The 20,980-nt window shown below is 44.3% G+C and overlaps 1 protein-coding gene across 1 annotated transcript; it reads right to left on the reverse strand.

Annotated features, from left to right (window-relative positions):
- Positions 1-348: 348 nt before the first annotated feature.
- On the reverse strand, positions 349-20,900 carry Atg101 (autophagy-related protein 101). Its single transcript, XM_075673245.1, has 7 exons — positions 20,712-20,900; positions 17,984-18,061; positions 14,984-15,067; positions 10,179-10,277; positions 6,426-6,540; positions 4,786-4,952; positions 349-547 (listed from the first exon to the last, which is right to left on the reverse strand). The coding sequence occupies exons 1-7, from the start codon at positions 20,739-20,741 to the stop codon at positions 461-463; spliced, it is 660 nt and encodes a 219-aa protein (XP_075529360.1). The 5' UTR covers positions 20,742-20,900; the 3' UTR covers positions 349-460.
- Positions 20,901-20,980: the final 80 nt, after the last annotated feature.

Genomic DNA, 20,980 nt, shown 5'->3' on the forward strand with positions numbered 1-20,980 from the left:
AGCTATGTGTGGTGCTGGATAACACTCCCAGGGCTCAACATAACACACACACACATAAAAGCAAGAGGGCAGGAAAACAGCTGCCACTGTACCTCAGTTGGTAGAGCATTGCACGCTTAATATGTAGAAGGTATGCGTTCCAACTCCCACCATCAGCAAGTTGTCTTTCCGTCCACTCTTATTTAACCTCTTACTTATTATAGTTCGATATTTCAATCAAAAGAACAGTTCATTTCTCCTATGCTTTCCCTGACTTCATTATCTGTTGGCTTCAAGAGGATGCATCTCAACAAGCATAGCAGGACTACCTGTGGTAATCTGCACAAAGCCATGCATGTGGCTCAGTACGAAAAAACAAAAAACAAAAGGTTTATTCCATTGAGCTTAGAAACAAGCAGGCAGTGGAGCCACATATGTACATGCGCCGAAATGTGATCGTCTAGTGGCCAATGTGGCCTCCTTAGAAGGACAATGTGTCCTTGAGCAGTTTCCGCATGGTGCTGCCCATCGATGGATTGTTACAGGGGCCGGATGTCTGGTAGCCCACCTGCATGTGCAACAGGGAAGCATTTCAGATCCAATGGGAGTCTTCATCATCATCATCACCCTACTGCACTTTTTTTTTTCGAAAATCAGTGCTAATGCAAGCAGACAAAAGGAAAAAAACACCCAGACATACACAAAACTCTAGTGCTGACTAATACCTCTTCGAGCAATTTCAGGCTAAAGTTGCTGACTGATCATTTGGACTCAACGGGGACTACCTAAATGTCTGAATAGTCAGGAGTGTGAAATATTGGATTCACCAGAAAACAAATGACTATTCTACAAGTGAGCAACAAAGCTTGTCAATGCATTGCTGCGCACATATACGCTCGCCTGCTACCTTGTCAGTCTATTTTAACAGTAGTCTACCTGTTGCAACAGATAGATAAAAGTCATAGTGTGTACCTAATCTCTATCCCGTGGTAACATTAAACAGAGGTCAACTGTGCGTCCATAGCAGAATGATTGCAGGTTTATTTGCAATGGTCATTGTCTGGCATTTCCTTGACTTATCACCTGAAGTCATGAGAAAGTACTGTTGCTGATATGACATCACGAAACTGTATTTGTAGAAGAAATCATCGATAGGTGTACCTGCTGCATATTTGTGTGTGAGTATCTTTTAGGACTAGTGTCTTTGCATCAGTGCCTGTTAATGCGTTAACACTAGGAATGTCGAAGTGGAAAAATGTGCATCTGTGTACAGTGGAAGCCCGTTCATTTGTCTTTCACCGGACCTTGGGAAAAAAAACTTAACAGCTAGGACAACGCAGCAGTGAGGAAAGCTCTACAAATGAACGAAAACAAGTGTAGTTTTCACTTGAGGCCACTTATTTCTACGAAGTTGCCTTTCAAGGCTTAATAAGGCTTAATGGAGGCTTGCCATTTTTTTTGCTCGCTGAACAGCACCATACGTTTCTCAATCGCCTGAAAGGTCGCATTGCTCTCAGTGTCGGTTTAAATTGTGATGTACCCGTGCAGCAGGTCCAGAGCCGCGACGGCTTCTGCAATGCTTGGATCTATTAAATCCCCAGAATCTTCTGGCTTGTGCTCATTGTCATCATTGCAGGCATGGGTGTCGTCACTTGTGACCGAGTTTGCAACGATCTCGACGATGCTCTGGCCCTTCGACGTTACGATGACACCGCCATTGTACGAGACCTTGATGGCACACAGTGTATCCATTGCCTCACTGAGCTCTTGGTCACTAGTGGCTGTTCCTGAATTTACAGGCTCTTCAGCTTGCGCCATGGTCGTTTCAACCTCTCCATCCATGCGGAAGCCACACCTCATGAAGCAGTGTCGTGCAGTTGATGTGCTCACTGTAGTCTCAGGGTGTCTACCAAGTTGACATTTCCAAATTCCCTGAGTTTTCCAGGTTTTCCCTGAGTGCCTTTGCACATTTCCCTGAGTGATGCAAAACTATGTTTTGTGTCAAGACAGGCTGAAAACATATCGCCTGATTCTGTCACTTTCGAGTAAGCGCATGAAAAATATAATAAAGCGACTTAATCCAATTTGAATACTAAGGAGTAGTGTTTATTCAGAAAGAGAATAGAAGGCAGGGGTTAGTAAAATGCACAGCAAATAAAGTGTCTTCGAAAAAAATTGCAAATGAAGTCAGACATTCACAAATATGAATAAAAAGGAGATGCAAATAGAAGCAAATATATTCGAATATGAGCTATTTCTATCAACTGATAGCAAGCTCAGTGGTACGAGGCCCGAACTCTGGCACAATTGAGATTCTCTCTCAACCGCTCGTAAGTCAACCTCAACTGTCCTGACATACTCTCAGCCCAAGCATGACGCCTGAGTGTTGTGTTTCACTGCTTTAACGAGTTTATTTTGGTTTGGATGAGGGACACCTGCATCTCGGCATCAGCCAAAACTTTGTTTTTTGAGCTCAAGCTCCTTCAAAACGGTGGCAGCAAGCTTCCTTTCCCATTTATTCCTCAATGCGTACATCATTTCTGTTCTTGTCCTCCTTCTGCCACTCGTTCGCCCCAAGGACCATTTGAAGCATTTTGGTCAGTTGCACAGGCCACGGCCGATTTTTAGAACTCCTTAGGGGTCGCGAATATGTTCGAAAAATCGGCCAGTTGGAAAAGAAATAAATGCGTGCCATTTACTGCCCTTAGGGGCTCAAACCGCCACAGGCACATTCGAAAACACTCTGAAGGCCTGTCGGTACACATATTAGGCATATTGGCGCACGTACTGTGACAGAAAATACCGGGTGCACGTGTGTATAATTAAGGAATACATACTGTTTTCCGTGGCAATAGCCCCTTCCCACGCTTGTTATGCTTCACTGCAATACTTTTGTGTATGCTTCACCATGTAACATTTCTGTACAGAGGCGAAGCTAACTTTCGGGAACCAGCATTATGCTGCGCGCCGTGTTTTTTAAGTTTCTAAGCCAATCGCGAGGAACCCAAAGGCGGAGTCCGTGCCATTGCTGACAGCAGCTAATTCTTTTAATAAAAAACTCGGCACCCAACAGCAAGAAGCTTCATAGTGAACGTCGAAGCAGCTAGGCCTAGCGTTGCCGCAGTGGTGGCAACGGCTGCCAGCGGATCCGCGTGCGAGAGTGCCGGTTCAAGGTGTTGACGTAACCAAAACGGCGGCGGTGGTGCCTTTGATTATTGCCGTTTCGGACCTGCGGTCAGGGCAAAACGTCCGGAAAATCGGACGGCGAAGAGTTCTTGCGTCCGAAATTTCACACGTTCTGATAAGCTGACTCTATGGGGTACGTGGCGGTGACGCGAAGCCGTCCAAATTATCGGGAATCTGCAAAGTCGGTCGTTGAGTGCACACTGGCAACTCCTCCAGCCGACGACAGGGTGTCAAAGACGATTCATTACGATTCCTGTCTGTTGCTCAAGCCAGCATTACCGCGACTTTCGACGCTTTCAATAAAATTGCCGCTAATTTTCCCTGATAGAGGCCCAAATTCCCCGAGTTTTCCCTGACTTTTTCCAGACTACTCAACATCCCTGAGAATTCCCGGTTTGTAGACACCCCGAGTCTATGCTGCAGTGATGTATTGCATCGCGTCAAGTATGGACATAGTTGCAGGCTGCTGTCCACGATCAATACATGCCAGATAGTGCTTCCCGATACACTTCCGACAGGAGTTCTTTAATTTCTTTATTATGCCAGCTTCAAATGGATTGTTAAATTCGGTGGAAGAAACACAAGCTTGATCTTCCGAAGAAATGGCAGATCTCTTGTGTGGGCTGCACAGTTGCCAATAAAAAGAACACTCCTGCACTGTGAACCCATCTTACTGTTGAAGTACCAAAGAAATTCTTCGAACAAAGAACAAGTCATCCACTGTTGCTTTTGTAATGGCATGGCAGTAGGCAAGTGTCCTTCAAGCACTGTTGATTGTGATACTTTCCAATCACCCATGGCTTTAGCTTGCCCGAACCGTCAATATTGCAACAAAGGAGCATGGTCAACTGGTCTTTGCTGCATTTGCCTCCGTGGCATGCTCCACCCTTCAGGCTTAGCGACTTTGATAGCTGTGCCTGAAAGAAGAGGCTGGTTTTGTCAGCACTATATATATTTCAAGGCTCATACCCCTCATTTATAGAGGAAAGTGTGACCTTCCAATCATCCGTTGTGCCCAAGTTGACACTCGCTGCTTCTGTGCTGACTGCCCTATAAGCAATGCCGTGCCTCTTTTGGAAATGGTCAATTCAGTCACGCTGCAAAGTCTATGATGCCCAGCCTGTCGGCTATTTCCACGACCTTCTCGCATGAAATGCTGCTTAAATGTTGCTTATCACAGCACCGTCAGTTTATAGCTGAAAAATACACCAAATCCCGGAGGTACAGAAACGCAAAAGGAAACAACAGATGAACAACTCATTGGCTTGTTCAATGTACCTATCTTCAACTCATATAGCTTGCTCACTTCAAACAAACTGTTAAATCTCTATTTGGCTTAGTTGGTGAAACAAATCTACCAATAAGGTACCAGTGCCAGGTTCAATCACCAAACAGGGTAATTTTTTTTCTTTAACTGTAAAACTTTCTAGGCTACCCGTATGGGTTTTCTTTGTAGCTCATGGGTACTTTCAAGTGGAGGCCGACTTTTCCTTGCACGAAATCCCTCCACCTTGTGAAGTGATGCAGAACTCATTCGCTTATTCAACAGCGGATAATGGCCGGAGCTGCTGGCAACAAAACGCTCTTGCCTTGGAAAGCACCCCCCGGGTGGGAACTTACCTTGAAGTGGTATGGCTGGACGTCAGGATAGCGGGTGTCAAAGACAAGCTCCAGGTCAGGCTCACTGGGCACCCGGGGCAGGTACTGGTGTCGGTTGATGGAGGCTGCCACAGCCACTACCTTCTCGGCCAGCTGCTCACCCAGGTTGGCGCGCTGCCGCTGCCGCTCTGCAAATTGAATTGAACTTTATTGGTGACAATAATGTCACGTAGTAGTGGCGGTGAATAATGCAGCAGCAAAACTGTGAATTACAAGATCTTTTTATTGGGTGAACTTGTGCCCACAAAAGCAAGTTACACTCAAAGCACAGCGATAGTGGTGAACACGGTCGGTGATTGTCGAAATTTGATCTGCCAGTCAAGCGCGTCAGCTTTTATACTTGATCCATCGAAGGTTCCAGAGTAATCGCTGGTGCCCGCGTATCTTCCAGAAAGTCCTACACAATCCACATTGCACATGCAGTCAGGTTACGCAAGCTTCGGTGACAACAGACAGCAGAAAGAACCATAGATATCGAGAAACTTCTGATACATGCAGGCGCGTCCCGTGCTGAGCGATAACATTTGTTAGACGGTGAAAAGCGGTCACCTGAAAAAGATAAACAAGTACTCGTGTCAATAGTCTCAGCTAACTGCTCATTTAGGCAAGCATGCTGCCAATCTGCAAATTGAATTGAATTTTATTTCCGACAATGCCGTGGGAGGTCAGGCTGCTCAAACAGCTTCAAGTGATCTGGTCATTTCAAGCACATGCCAATGCAATGTAGGTTTTATGAAGGGCAAAAGAGATGTGCACACAAATTGCAATGCAGCTTTTGCCTGCTGATGACACTAGGTACACATAAATTTCAATCAGAATTGGAATCAGAATCAGTTTTATTGTGATGATTAGAAAGATTGCAAGCTGTTAATATACAGAAGGAGGTCCCGAAGTCAAAGACTGCAATGGGACCTCATTTACAAAGTAAGCGTAGTGAAAAACACATTACGGCATTTTCAACAAATCATTAGCATGGAAGAATTGCAGGTTTTAGTATGAATAGCATGACTGAAGAATTACATGTGCATAGAGGTCATATAAAAAAGCACTGTAACATAATCTTGTTGACAACTAATAAAGTAACAGTGTAAGTGACATGACGTACACAGCATAGTTTGCGAGCTCGAATATATGTGCATGGCAAGGACATCAAACAGAAACCTAATGGTATCAGAATGAAAATGAAATGAAGGCACCCTGAAAGAATGGTTGCGAGTATGAACTAGGCATCAGTATACGACAGAATGCATTCTTTTATTTGTTTCTTGAATTTGTGAATTTTAAGTGTTTTTATATCTAATGGTAGTGTGTTCCAGAATGCGATAGATGGAAAATAGACGCTCTGCTTGCCATAATTAGTATATATTTTGGGTAAAGTGAAGTTCCTATTTATTGCAAACCTGGTAATATTAGTATTTATTGGAGAAGATTGTGGTATCAAGCTATCGCATCGTGTGTAATTGATTTGACGGAACAAAAAGGTACCTAGGTTATATTTAATGAGTTGTGTGACTGAAAGAATGTGATTAGTTCGTAAAAGATGGGAGGCATTGTTCGTATAATGGTCAAAGATGGGGAGACACAAAGAATACTGTTCATACCTTGCTCGTTGGGCAAGGTGATGACGTTGATGCGGATGCTCCACACCTCCCAGGGGATGTTCTCTGTGGGCAGGAGCCAATGGGTGCGCTTCTTCTGGAAGAACTCCAGCCAGATCTGTAGGACAGTCACCAGGAGAAGCAGTCATGCAGGAAATGAGACAAGCTAACAGCCCTTGTGACATAAAAAAAATTGCCAGCCTAACGATATGCTTTCTATCCGATTACGGCATATATTGAAGAACGGATAAAAATGCTGAGCTTTGCCTTGAGGCTGTGTTCCAATACCAAAGGGGACACCTGAAATATTTTGCGGCAGAATGGTACCCAATGTTCTGGGAGGTCTTCTCAAGATTTCATTGAGTCCAACACTGCTTAAAGGGGTCCTGAACCACTCCTTAGGCTTGGCGAAAAGACACAGTCCACAGACAGCATGCGCTGCTGTGAACATCTTGGCTATATTTTGCAGTCGTGTGCAGCACTTGAAAAAGTGGAGCGCAAAGTCACCTTTTTCTCAAACACTCTCTTTTCAACAGAAGCCCTCTCACTTTTTCCTGGCTGCTATATTTCATCATATAGCAGATTCCCATATGTGGCTGCTATTGGCATATAGCTGACATCAATCAAGAAGAGTGTCTGGGTCAGCGCGCTTCTTACTACAGCTACTGTGTATATTTAATGATGCAGTTTATTGAACAGGCTAAATTAAGCGAAAATCTTCATTTCGAATTTCAATAGGAATTAGTATGTACTTCTAGAAGTATGGCGTACTATCACCATCTATCGTCTGCAGACACTCAGCCGTGCCTGCCTGCATAGGAACGAAGCTTCGGCAACACTGCTTATCAGTGTCGTAGCTGTCGGGTCTCGCTAATATCTATTAGTTCTGAGCGTTCAACTAGCCTCGAACCATGCGAAACTTAAGGTCAGACCAGACGTACACGTTCCAGCATACAATCACTCCTGGCCACTCCTAACTAGATGCCTTCGCAGATTGTGCTTCGGATTAAGCTTTGCGCAAAATGCGCAATCTGGATGTGGCTACTATCAATGGGTCAATCTGGTGCAGAACAAAGCTGCTCTGCACCACATAGCACAGCCAGACTGGAGCACATGAGAGAGAGCTTCAGCACTGTTGTCCACATAAGTAGCCACTACTGTTGCATGCAGCTGCATCTGCAGCGTAGTGCAGAAACTGCGGCCGCTGCAGGGTGGCGCGAAAAGCATGCTCCGATTGGCATCCGTGGGTGACGTGACCAAAGCCTGAGCTACAACATCTGACGAACAAGCCATCTGCTTCCCGAGTTGCACACCCTCAAGGTGCATTGCCATTGCGGTAGAAGCTTATGTTAAGAATCCTTTCCACGGGAGTCCGAAGTGTGGCATCCATGGCTTAGCTGGATGTGCTCATTTCCGACGCACTCGCACGAGTGAACATGAAGATGAAGTTTGTTTGACCCTCAGAAACTGTGTGATTGTTGTAGAGATAAGTGCGAAACGACATGTGCTACTCATGTCACTCGGTGCGAGAATAGCCGTACGTAGCCACCCAGAACACTGTAGGCCGGACTCAAGCGTAAGCTCAGGCATAGCCCCCTAGTTTGGCAAGTCGTAGGCACCAAAGTTGGAAGCAGTTGCCTCAATGTGAACATCCAAAATCAGATTTGAACTGTGCGGTACGGTGTCATTCAGTATGCGGAGCATTGTAGGCACATGCCGCTCCGCTGTAGCCTTCGCATTGCAAGAGATTGAAGAAGGACTGGGAGCACCGCGAAGGGGATCATAGGCGATCTTTGATTGCCAATAGCTACGCTTCTGCATTGAAGTACAGTGGAACCTCGATAAACAGAAATCACTTAATTAAATGGAACTGCCTCTTAAATGGAACACCAGCCTCACGATTGGATGGTTTTGTATTCATATAGTTGTATTCAGCTTTGTCTCTCAGTAAATGGAACTCCTGATAAACAGAACCAATTTCCCTGGTCTCTTGAGCTTTCGTTTAAAGAGAGCCTACTGTGCGTTTTGCAGCAAAGTATCTCTGAAATACTGCATTTACTCGCATAATGATCGCACCCCTGAATTTTGTCATCAAAATTGGATTTTTTTATCTCCTGTGTAATGATCGCACCACGAACTTGCCGCAGCGATATGTCGTATGTTAAGTCTAGCTAATAATGATTGCGCTTACCATCTCTCGTATGCTACGCAAACGTCTCTTCAAGACAAACCAAGTGGTCTGCATGCACCAAACATTCTTAAGTAGATGCCTCATTTCATTACTTTCATCAGTTTCCGCACTTCCATGACAAAAAGCGGTACAACCAAACTTGCCTTTATTATGTGTAGGCTTTATAATGGCTGTGGTCAACAACAAAAAAGGCGTCTTTCGATTCTTCTCGTCTGCACTCGTGGGTACGCAACAAATCGAGAGCGGCAACAATAGTAGCCACATTTACACTGATACGTTAAAAGTTTACCCTATTCATACGCTGACGCTAGTAACACAGCTAAGATATTTGCCCACCCTTAGCGGAAACATGCCGTATTAGGATAGTAGTGAAGACAGACGCCGCAGTTTCTGCAGCATGCCGGCCATGTGTTTCTATGTCACTGGCAGCTAAGCGCGCCCATCTGCTTCTCAAAGTGGACATGGCTCCTCAAAGTGGACATGGCTACATTATTGCCGCAAGCTTGCCAATATTAAAGATATTATTCATTACAGATACGGAAGAAATTGTTTTAATGCATGTAATGTACTCACGAAAAAAAAAAAAAAGCGTTCGGCGCGTTCTGCTTGCTCCGCCGGCTGCCATATTTGTTTTGGTGTTCCGCACCAACGCGGGACACCAGCATCCTGCAGCAAACGCGAGACGACTTTTTTTTTTTTTTTTTTGCGGGAAATTTAACTCGCGTAATGATCGCACCCCTGAAATTGCGTCAATTTTTCTGACAAAAAAGTGTGATCATTATGCAAGTAAATACGGTAGTCTGTTTAACGTCAAATGCATTTTTTGACTTCGATAAAAAGTGGTTCAGGACCCCTTTAAGGCTAAGTGAGACAAAATTTCTTTAGCTAAATTGGTTACAAAGGAGTAGCGTACTTGATTTTATTTAATTTCCTCAATCATAGCCTTTAAATAGCACCAGAGCAGAGAAACGGTGGTTAGCGAATATGACACAAATCGAGGACCATGGCGTCCGAGATTTTAAGCGTGCTGCCAAATCTTGGAGGTCATAATGAGAGGTTACACTGCCTCTAAAGATTAAAAATATTTAAAAGAAGGGAAAAAAAAATGTCACACAACCAGATGTAAAATGAAGCCAAAAGAGCTTTGCAGCTGATGAACCTGCATTACTGCCTTTCTAGGGCAGTCGCTCCACTGACTCAGCTGATTAGCAGGCTAGCAGACGGTATAGTAAGTGCAAATTATTCGGCACAACTTGATGTGCAGAAACATAGAACAAGCAAATAAGTTGCTGCATTCGAGTAGTGACGCCAGCTTTTTCCCTTTCATGAAATTTCCTTGCCCTTGCATATTTCTGTAGAACTCATTTGGGCCTATTCAATATCACAAAGCGAGAGTGGCATCTGGATGGATTTTATATAGCTATAAATCACATGTTCACTCTGCCAAAGAGAGCAAGTAAGAAAGGCCAGTGCCCTCAAGAATTTTACAGCAATTGGCAGCCTACGTTAACACTTTCTGTGTTGGCCCTAAACTTGCCCAAAGCAGCACCACAACTGCAACTCACCTGGCCAGTGCGTGGACCATCATGGCTGCGCAGGCGGTCGCTGAAGGCGGTCACGTCGCGACACACCGCCTCGTTCAGCTCGTCTGAGGCACAGCGTACCTGGGCATAGCCAGCAAAAAGATGTCCGCTCAACAAGAAGGCCCCGCAAAGGAAGACTGAACCTGTCCCAGCAGCTCCTTGCCAGTTACACATGTCAAAACACTTTCATATCTAAGACAAATGTGATGGAATGCTACATTAGCATGGAAACAAGATTATTTCCATACTCTGTCTCATAATTAGCATGAAACTTTGAGGAAACTACACAAGTAGCCCAATCATGGAAACCTCACCCTGCATTTTGCAGCGTAGTTGTGTTGGATTTGTAAAGCCTTCTAGGGAATACCATATTCACTCAAATGTAATGCGAATTTTTCCCCAAGATTTTTGTTGCTTAAGTCGACCCTCGCAATAGAGTCAAATAACAGCAAAACTCACCATATTCTAAATCCCTATGAAAAACACAATGTAGCTTACATTAGGTACAAAAAAAAATCGGGCTACGTTTTCTTAAGCACAGATGACTCCTGCTCAGCTGGCATCTTGTTTGGACATCAAAGCATCCTGCATCATATTTTACTTTGACGCTGTCTTTGCAAAGTTGTCATCTTTGATGGCTTGGTCAGTAAACAGTGCTGTTCGCTTAGCCACCTACTTTGCCATATACAGAAAGTATTGGGACACAGCCTTTGTTTCCACAAACCAAAAGATGCCATTTCCACTGTGCTCGTGAGTGGTGGCATGGTTACGGTGCTTCGGTATGCTGAAGCTTCTCATGCTTGAGCTCCGTTCATTCGTGACGTTATGGTGACAATGCAAGTTTGGCATGACACCCACTTTAAGAAACAAGCAATTTTGATGGATAAAGAGGTGGGAAATTCTGCTGCAGCTTGGCATCAATGAGCTGCCAATTCGCGGATGGTGGGGCCAGTGGGAGGCCCTCTTTAAAGTAAGGCCGATCAGAAGGGCTTCCGTGGATCTTGTCGAGGCATGGTATGGTTTACTGGATGAAATGGTCGCACAGTCTTTAAGTTCTCAATTTCAAACGAGCTCAATGGCACGGGTGATGACTTGATCTGGAAGTTGGATAAGAACAAAGAAAGCAACGCCTCCTTCTCCTCAGATGAGTTAAGAGAACTTGTTTCCAAATACAACCAAAGCCACTTACAACAACATTCAAGTGCCAAGAAAATCCCATTGTTAAATCCGGTAATTGTTATAAGCAGGCTGCACGAAAAATAATAATAATAATATTTGGGGTTTTACGTGCCAAAACCACTTTCTGATTATGAGGCACGCCGTAGTGGAGGACTCCGGAAATTTTGACCACCTGGGGTTCTTTAACGTGCACCTAAATCTAAGCACACGGGTGTTTTCGCATTTCGCCCCCATCGAAATGCGGCCGCCGTGGCCGGGATTCGATCCCGCGACCTCGTGCGCTGCACGAAAAAAGCAGAGGGGATAAACATCCAAATATTCTAATTAGACAGAAAGACATACAATCGAACCCACTTATAGCACTGCCTGTTTTAACAATACTCGTATGTAACATTGAGACACTGAAGCACCGTGAACACTTGTGCGCCTACTATGGTAAAATAAATCACTTACTACAGTGTTCACATGCCACATTATTGGCTATACCAATGATATGTGGCTACTGGGTGTCTGCGGCAAAAAAATAAAAGGAACACGAAATCCAGAAAAAGAAAGAAAATGCGAGCTGCTCACACAAGTTTACTGTGCCGCATTGTACTAAGCAGTTTGTTTTGCCATAGAACACATACAAAAGTTGATGCATCGGTTGCTCATTGTTATAGAAAATACATTGTTAAAACCGGTTATCGCTACAAACGATTTCAACTGTAGTGATTCCTTGAATAAAGGTACAGTAAAACCTCGTTAAACTGCGCCCGCTTAAACAGTAGTTTCGTTTTAAAAGTAGTAAAGTCAAATACCTGACTCAGCGGCCATTGAACATAATGTGTTTTGTATCAGCATAAACCGTACCAGCTTATTGCGTACACATCAGTTAAAACGTAGCATTTCCACTTTTCTTTGCGCGAACACGGCGGTGCGTCATTTCCATCGGGCAGCCCTGCAGTACAACAAGCCTCAGACATCGGAACAACGGCCTCCAAGCGCCCTGTGCGTTTGCGCATGAAGCCACATCAACATCAACATCATTTCGATGCCCTGCCAGAGAGTGTTGTGGCGTCGTGCAAGCGAGGACTCTCGTCACGCCGAAGCTCGGATAAAAAGGACGCCGAGTGTTCAGCATAGAAGAAAAATTAGACGTCGTCCGTGCTATTGAACGTGACATGAAGAAGTTGGCACTGGCACGTGACAGAGATCTGCTGTTGACTACAGTGTGTGGCATTTGGAATGTGAAGAAGTTGCTCGGCAGCGCTGCTGTGACCGCGAAGAGATGTCAGCTACGAGGAGGTTCCACTTTTCGACATCGTTGCCTCTGTTGTTGCCGAAGTGTCGACTAGCGACAGTGATAAGGACAACACGGAAAGCGACAGCACGGGCGATTCAGGCCCGACAGTGGCAGAAGGTGTGCGTTACGCGCAGCCTCATGAATGCAATCGTCGCGACGAGAACAGGGGCGTGATAACGTAACTATTCCAAACGAAAATTATTCTGAACTCCCGCACCCGGCAATGAAAAAGGCACCCCGGGACTTCTGCAGCACTACTAAGCGCGTGCACGGAGAATACGTAACGCCAACGAGGAATCTGCCATGCGAGTGTTTGCCGAGAAGAGCGGGCTGGCTGAAAAGCTGGCACACAGCTTCAGTAAGTTTGAGGCCGCTGTCATCGTGCTGGGCCGCTGCAACATCAAACGAAAACAACACTTTTGTCACGCGAAGTGAATAAATACTGCATGTTTTTTTCCCCTTTCATCGCACTCTCTCTGAGTTCAGTTTCCTACAAGTAAGTGGGCAAGCTCATGCTATTTCAGTTTAACAGTACTACTGTTTAGTACATACTTTTTCCGAGCTCCGGCCAACTACGGTTTAACGAGGTTTCACTGTACCATCTCTTTTGCCGTTCATCTCGTGTTACACTCGAGTTTTTTTTTTCTGTCAAGTTACAATTAAGTAACTACGGTAACTACTACTTTAAAATAACAGTCGCACTACATTCGAGCAAATACATTAACTACTGCATTCAACAATCCTTATATGCTGAGGAGCTCAACAGATGTTGAGGACCTCGTCTACTCGATACTGCATCAAAGTCTCTGCTTCTGTACGTGAGCACGTCGAACAATCTGGAGAGGTGAGCTTCCAAAATACAACTAAACACTCTTTACAACTTTTAGGTTTTTTTCTTCGGTTGACTGTTACCACGCTTAATACTCAGAATTAGCTTCAAAAAGCTGGCATACGGTATAGGCTCATTCGTAGCACCGGTGTTATGCGACATCTACTTAGCACTAGATGACATGCGTATTAAGGCTAGGAACGCCGATTCTGAAGTCATCAGTGTTTTTAGATATGTTGACTACTACCTAGTATTATTGCCCACCCCATGTATGACCGATTGTGAAAATGTCATCGAGATTATTACTAACATTTTTGCTTAAAAATCATGTAATCACAATACAATCACAATAACTGCATAAAGTTCCTAGACCTCAAGCTAATTTTTACCAATGACCACGTGTGCTGGATGGATAACCCCCGCACAAACGAGAACCTTTGTCCTTATGACAGTGTGCACACTAAGCTTGTGAGATCACAATGTATCACAATGACTGCTGTAAAAGATTCGCTAACGGAAAGTTGTTGCCGCACCACCTCAGAAAGTATAAGCAATCCAGTTGAGCATGTAGCCACTGCTGGATTTCCCATAGCTCTAGTCACAGCCGTGTGCGAGTCAGTCCAGGATTTCAAGACGAGAGACCCAGGTCAGAAATTGGAAAACGACAAATGACAACCTCAGGTTATTCCCTACATCCATAGGGTTTTACACAATATTAAAGGTAGCTAACAGGTATGACGTCTGAGTCGTTTTTTCTGCCACATGTAGGTTAGCACAAATTTGTCCTCTGCTAGCCAATAAAAAGCGGGAATCTTGTACGAAGCATGTTCACTGATACACTGATTGTACAATGCAAGTGGTGTACAAAGTTCTGCTAAGTTGTGGCTGAATGTACAACGGTCAGATGGGACACTGATTCAATGTGAGAGCGCATGTACATGACCTTAAAGTAAACAACAAATTCGGAGGACAGCTCACTGTAACCGATGTGGGTGCACACAACACTTAGATAAGACCACATTCTTAAAACATTAATAAACAAAACGAGAGATAACAGAAGGAGTGCACATTAAGAAAACTGGCGATATCTGTGCGGCGCCCCTAGCGCCAACATCACTGATAAAGAAGTGCAGTTTCTGAATGGTCATTTTTGAAACCTATTCTTTGCCTGACAATATGCATGCATGTATTTAAGTTTATGCAACGTTTTTTAAAGTAAAGTAGCTGGAAGTCAACGCCTGTCTACATCGTTCTGTGTTTCTTCATCTCCTGTTTATTTTGCAATGAACAAAGTAAGTCACAAATGGTGGGGGACAAAAAATTAATGCATTGAAATTCTGTAAGTTGGTGTTACGACTTCACGACAGAGTTCTGGCACAACGAGGGTGCACATTCAACAAGAATTCTGCTACTCGGCTTTCCTTTCAGTTGTCACAGGGAGAAAACAAACAAGCACGAGAGAAAGAAATCCAGAACCAGGCCAGCAATACTCACGTATGTAAAGTCGACAAAGTCGCATGTGACATCTTCAAATCCAACAGTGCCCACAGAGTAGCTGCCTTCCCTCTTGTAGTGGAACTGCAAATGGGCAATAATTGAGAGCGAATGCTGCTTCACATGAAAAAGACAACCCCTAGACATGGCAGCAGTTCCACACTGAATCTGTATTTACATGCAGAACTGTCAGTTGATTTGACTCCAGTTAACTAGAATGTTTGGACCTGCTGAAGGTCCCGGCCAGCGCCCAAACATTTCTATAAGCCCACTTATTTCGATACTAAAATTGGCCTTTGCTGGGTAATTCAAACTTGACTGGTTGGCACGCCTGACCCGAATAGCGACTCCAGTAGCGCCACTTTTAGCGGTGTCGGTCTCGGTCGAGCTTATAAGGGTACAGTTAATGTGTTGAACATATTTCATCCCAGTTGAAGACGGATATTTTCAGCCTGCCCTAGGAAGATTTTCAAGCAGAAAATGTAGTTCACAATGAACGATTACAGTATTTACCTGATTCTAAGCTGAGACATTTTTTTCCCCGGATGAAATTGGTATGAAAATTGCTTCAGTGCAATCTGATATGAAACCACAACCACGTTCGCGATGTTTTCAACAGCCTACCGTCAGCACCAGCCTAGCCGGCGTCATTGCCACTACCATCTCAAGATGGCAACAGAAGTATATTTCATGTAGCGTGAGACAACGATGCACCACTTTTCCAATTATGAAAGCTCTTTCAAAAGATCAAACTATTTTACATGCTAAGCTAGCGACAAGTCCTGTCACGCTGCAGGATGAAATAGTGAAGTGGCTAGTCTAGGCATATCCCACCATCCCGTTGGTGACTGTAGTGCAGTCGTTTCATAAACGTAGAATAACAAATGCGAGATAGACCGTCTGAAGGATATCTTGCGGTTCATAGACAGCGATAAAGTGCTGCCCGACAGTGATGATGATGTACAACAGGCATAAATTAAATTCTTTTTTCCAATTTGCTGGTTTTATATTTTTCTCATTGCTAGAATCACAGGCATGCTACATTTCTCTAGCTAAGAAATTGTGTGCGCACTCAATTTCTACCTTGTTAAGGAACTTGAATGCCATTTCTATTTTGGTCTTCTATTTTGAACATGCAGAAGGTGGGTGTGTATTCAATTTGGGGGGCACGTTAGAATTGAGCAAATACCGCCACATGAATCAGTGGCACGTTTCAGCATTATCTGCTGGTTCTTGCGTAATTTAGCCAACCAGACAACCCAATCACTTTGGTGGTCTCGTCAGGGTCGAATTCACGGAAGTCGACTGTATTGTATATCTGTGAAGCCTTACAATCGAGGTCATGAACTCACCACCATGAGGTGTTGAGGGCAAAGACGGCAAACAAGTCAGGAGAGAAAATTTGTGTGGCAACACAAATGACTGTGTCTTGCTTTCTAAGGCCTGAGTTGGCTGCTAAGGGCAAGACATACAGGAGAAAATGTTCGTAACAAGGCAAGACTTTGCCTGCTGATGGAATGCGAGTATATCTGGGATGTGAGGACAACTTTAGGGAACATCCACCTTCCAGAAGTGCTGAGGCTCAAACCTGATCGGAGCATTAACTGGTCATCCGTTGAGATAAGCAAGAGATGTTTACAGTGTCGGAGATAAAAAAAAAGGAAGATAGAGAAGGTGGCGGCATTGCTGCAGATTTAGGTAACTTTACGAGATAAAGCAGAAAAAAAAAATTAAATTATAGGGTTTTAAGTGCCAAAACCACTTTCTGATTATGAGGCACGCCGTAGTGGAGGACTCCAGTGATTTTGACCACCTGGGGTTCTTTAACATGAACCTAAATCTAAGTACACGTGTGTTTTCGCATTTCGCCAACATAAAGCAGAGATAGCCAGAGCGCTAGACTACGATATAGTAACATGTAAGTAGCTCATGCAGTCTAGGTGACTATTTGCCACCACCACGATTTAAGGAGAATGCCATTAGAAATCATCATCGTACAAGCAGCTCGGTAAGATCTTGGTACTTCAGCGCCTCACAGCAATGTTTACGCAAGAGAGACAGAGAGGTTTCAAAGGCAGCTCGAGATGATGGCCCAGGTAAAAACCCAACGTGCCACTACAGATGATTAGGGTGAAAGATAGAACAATAGCTTGGTGCTCAGTGATGTACATTATCGTTTATGCATGTGTGCGTGGTCATGAAAATGTTTGAGTAGGAATTACAGCAGCAAACAAATGTCACATTTTCTTTTGTGTAAAACTGGGAAAGAGTGGGAGTGAAATATGAGAAACGTTAATCGAGGTATATGGAGAGAATGGCATGAAAAAAACAAAAAAACAGTGGTGCACAAATAGATTAACAGTTTGCTCAAAGGGAAGGAAACAAACTTGTGCTCCTCAGACCTTGGCTCCAGATGCCGTCCTCCTTTACCCAAAAATCAAAGACGTTTTGAAAGAAAGATATTCTGACGACACTGAAGGTGTTAAGGCGAGAGCTCCAAGAGTGTTTCGAAAAGTGGAGTAGGTGCTGGCACAGCTTTCCAAGGGGAGCACATTGAAGGTGAACACTACAGTATTCAGCAGTAAGGTATACAGCACATTTTCAAGTTTAAATCGTCAGTCCTTGCGTGCCTTGCACATTTATGCATGGCACTGCAAGTTGCGCTGTCAAAAGCAACAAATATTTCAATAATTTGCGGGGCAAGAAGCATTTAAGTGAAGTGTTCAACATCAGAAACACTGAAATGTTTGAACAAGCCCACAGATAATGACAAGGAATTGTAGCTATGCTCTTTGCATAGCCTGACATGTACTGGCACGAACTGGTGGCTTCACGGCACCCAAGGGCAGGTGCACACATGTTCTGAGCATGGTCAGACCATTTGATTTCTGGTTACCACGGTTTCCAGAATTGAACTTATCCTCTCTTTCTTTGAGAGGTCTATGGTACAAACTACTGGGGATCTCATCAAAAGCAAGGTCCCAGCACTGGCACACTCACCTTTCCGAGCGTACGATGGAAGAGAAGTGTGTGGAAGATGCCAGAGACAGCCTCCTGGACCTGGCGCCCTTCCAGGCACTGGAAACGCCATACCCAAGAATCCTTGTTAACTCTTTCATGAAGACGCATAATTTTTGTAATAGAACTGAATATCTTTTTCAGGCACCAATTTCATTGTTCGCATTGAAAACTTAGCTTCGCCTAATTTCTTGTACGTATCTTCAGAATCATGAAATGCATAGAACTGCAGAACAGATTATGAAATTGAAATTATTCGTTGAGCTCAGTCAAGTAACAGAAGGTGAACTCCATGCAAGCAACTCTCTACAGGAACTGTTTCATGTCTTGCATAGTAGGAAAGCACCTGTCCAGGACTTCATAGTGAAATATTTAGCGCGCACAATCGACAAGGACACAGTGAAGGGGAACACTCGAGCGCTTCTTGTCCTCGTCGATTGTGCGCGCTAAATATTTCACTATGTATTCATACCAAATCGCCCAACTATTTCTGCTGCAGACCTATCCAGGAACTTAAAAAAAATGTAGCTGATGCAAAACATCTTAAAAAAGAATTAAAGAAGCGAAGCCACTACATCACAACATCCAGGCAGTTAGAGCAAATGCCTGGCCTTTCAATTGATTTTACTGAAACACATATTAGTTGAATTTGAAGCAAAGGTCTGATAAGAATGGTTTTGAGATGTTATGCGAAACAATTAAAATACACTTATTTTCACTAGTGCTTATGCTTTTGGTATACTATTTTGACATGCACAATTGTACACACAGTACAGAGAGAGAGAGAGAGAGAGAGAGAGAGAGAGAGAGAGAGAGAGAGAGAGAGAGAGAGAGAGAGGTCCGTTTCACATGGTGCAATTTCACACATGTGATGGCAGATGGCACTAGTGCAGCAGATGAGTTGTTGGCTTCTTTGTACGCATGTTTTTTTTAAGGCTCAGCCTTGCTAAACCTTCATGTGAAAGCACTCGTGTGATATGAATGGAGAAAGATAACAGTGCAGCAAGTCAAACATGTCACTATGCGTCTTGTTCACAGAAAATTATGTAAAACACAAGTATGAAGTAGCTCCATGGAAATGTTTTCTAATTTGATATATTTTGTTTTTATCAGAGCAGACTAAGTAAACTGAGGTTAGTAATAACTGATTCTTCACAAACACTAAAATGCTGCCACACTGAGTTTTAACAGCCAGGGCATGCTTAGCAAACATGATGTCAAGCAGTCGTGTCACAATTTCAAGCGATTACACGAAAGAGAAGTTCTACTTTGTTTCTTACAGTCCACATTTTATTAAGGCTTCACATATTAGGTTAAGTACTTGCAGGTTGCATTGCTGCGTGCCTGCGGTAGCTGTTGTGTGCACTTGTACAAACTGGCTTGTTGCTGTTGCAAATGTGCCCCACTTGCCTAGATGGTTGCACATGGATTCCTGACAGATAAAGGGCACTGCTTGCTAGTAATTGAGCAACAATGTCTGCCTGATTGATGCACGATTACTTCGGCAGCATTATTTGTTTGCCCCCGGCTATCACATGTAGGGCAGAAAGCAGCAAATCGAAGTCTGCTCAACCCTTGTTTGTATCTCTGTCACCTTTCAACTACAAGGCACACACGCTACATGTGGAGTAATGGCAATGTGCAGTGCCGTAGAGGTTCCACAGTAAATGATAAAATCTGGAATGGGCTACTACAAAAATAATCTACACACTTATCACTACACGAATTGCACCTGCCGTATTTTTTCTAAATCGGTCAGTTAGCCATGTGTTGTTGTACGGCAGCACATTTGATCTGCTGCCAATCAACCTATAAACAGGCCTGCATTGTGCTGTGTGGATACCGCCCCCCCCCCCCCCCTTTCCTCCTGTGAACGTTTTTATCTAACCCATTTTTCGAAAACACGCAAGACGAGCCAAACCACACACCAGCTCTCAATCAGCAGGGGCATTTAGATGACGTAGGAAACCGTTGGGCTAGTTTGGCTTGCGTAACGGTTGAAGGAAACTATAGCGCTAATTCCCCTCAACGTTTGGACTGCGAACCTGAACAGTGTTTTCGCTTTTCTCAAAAGGCGATCGCTTTCGGCGACACCTTCACGTGACTAGTGCAGGACGCAGCAGTTTCTACACTTGACATCGTAATCCTAATAACACGACACATGCTAGGAACGCTGCCCTCCGTAGAGGCGCCTACGCTTATCGCGCGAAAGCGTCTGCCTGCGACTGCGTCACCGAAGCCCTGCGTGTGGTGTGGAGCCGAACCACGAGGGTGTTAGTGGCAACAAAACAGCGCCGACGAGCACAACATACAACGGCGCGCGTGCGCACGCTCAATTAAGCACAAGGGATCGAGCTTTCCATTTTTTAAAGTCCTCAGCGCAACTAGATGAACGCAGTGCTTACCTGAAATAATAGTCACGATTATTTGAACTGTGCACACAGCAAAAACACTTTCAACGGGCTGCTTTCATCGTGCCTCCTTTCTTTAGATCATGGTAAAAGCAGCGAGCACTTTCGTTTCTAGCGCGGTTATGAATGGGGTAGCCCAGACCCAAGCTTTTCTCAACGGTGCTATGAACGCGCACGAGGAACCAACTTCCGAAGCCCGAACGATTGCAGGAGCTCAAACGGGGCATCTGTCAGCGAGGACGACGTAACAAAGAACTGCGAGAACAGCTGATCGCTCAGCGGGCTACACATATGCTTACCAACTCGAAAACCTCGGATCTTGCATTCATGTCTCCCTCATTACAATGCAGGCAAGGAAAGGCGCCTCAACGTTCAATCCGGGACGATATTTTCCAACGCTGCTATTGCGGTTAGCACAAAGGGCACAACAATCGCCACTCACGAGTACACACAAACTACTGCTGGCTCGCGTTGTCTGCAAACTCTGGTGAGTGCTGTAGGCGATGATAATTGCTTTCCTTTAGTTAGCGGCACGTCTCTAGTTTCGTTTTCTGTGGCTTTGCTATCA

Source organism: Dermacentor variabilis, chromosome 10, assembly GCF_050947875.1.
Source record: "Dermacentor variabilis isolate Ectoservices chromosome 10, ASM5094787v1, whole genome shotgun sequence".
Lineage (NCBI taxonomy): Eukaryota > Metazoa > Arthropoda > Arachnida > Ixodida > Ixodidae > Dermacentor > Dermacentor variabilis.

Bases quoted from the DNA above. Each gene is read 5' to 3' on its own strand.
- Atg101 (XM_075673245.1), bottom strand. From the start codon at position 20,741: ATGAATGCAAGATCCGAGGTTTTCGAGTTG. The intron at 6,541-10,178 runs GTGAGTTGCAGT...ACTGTCCTACAG, and splicing joins ATGGTCCACGCACTGGCCAG to ATCTGGCTGGAGTTCTTCCA. The intron at 4,953-6,425 runs GTATGAACAGTA...TTCAATTTGCAG, and splicing joins CACCTTGCCCAACGAGCAAG to AGCGGCAGCGGCAGCGCGCC.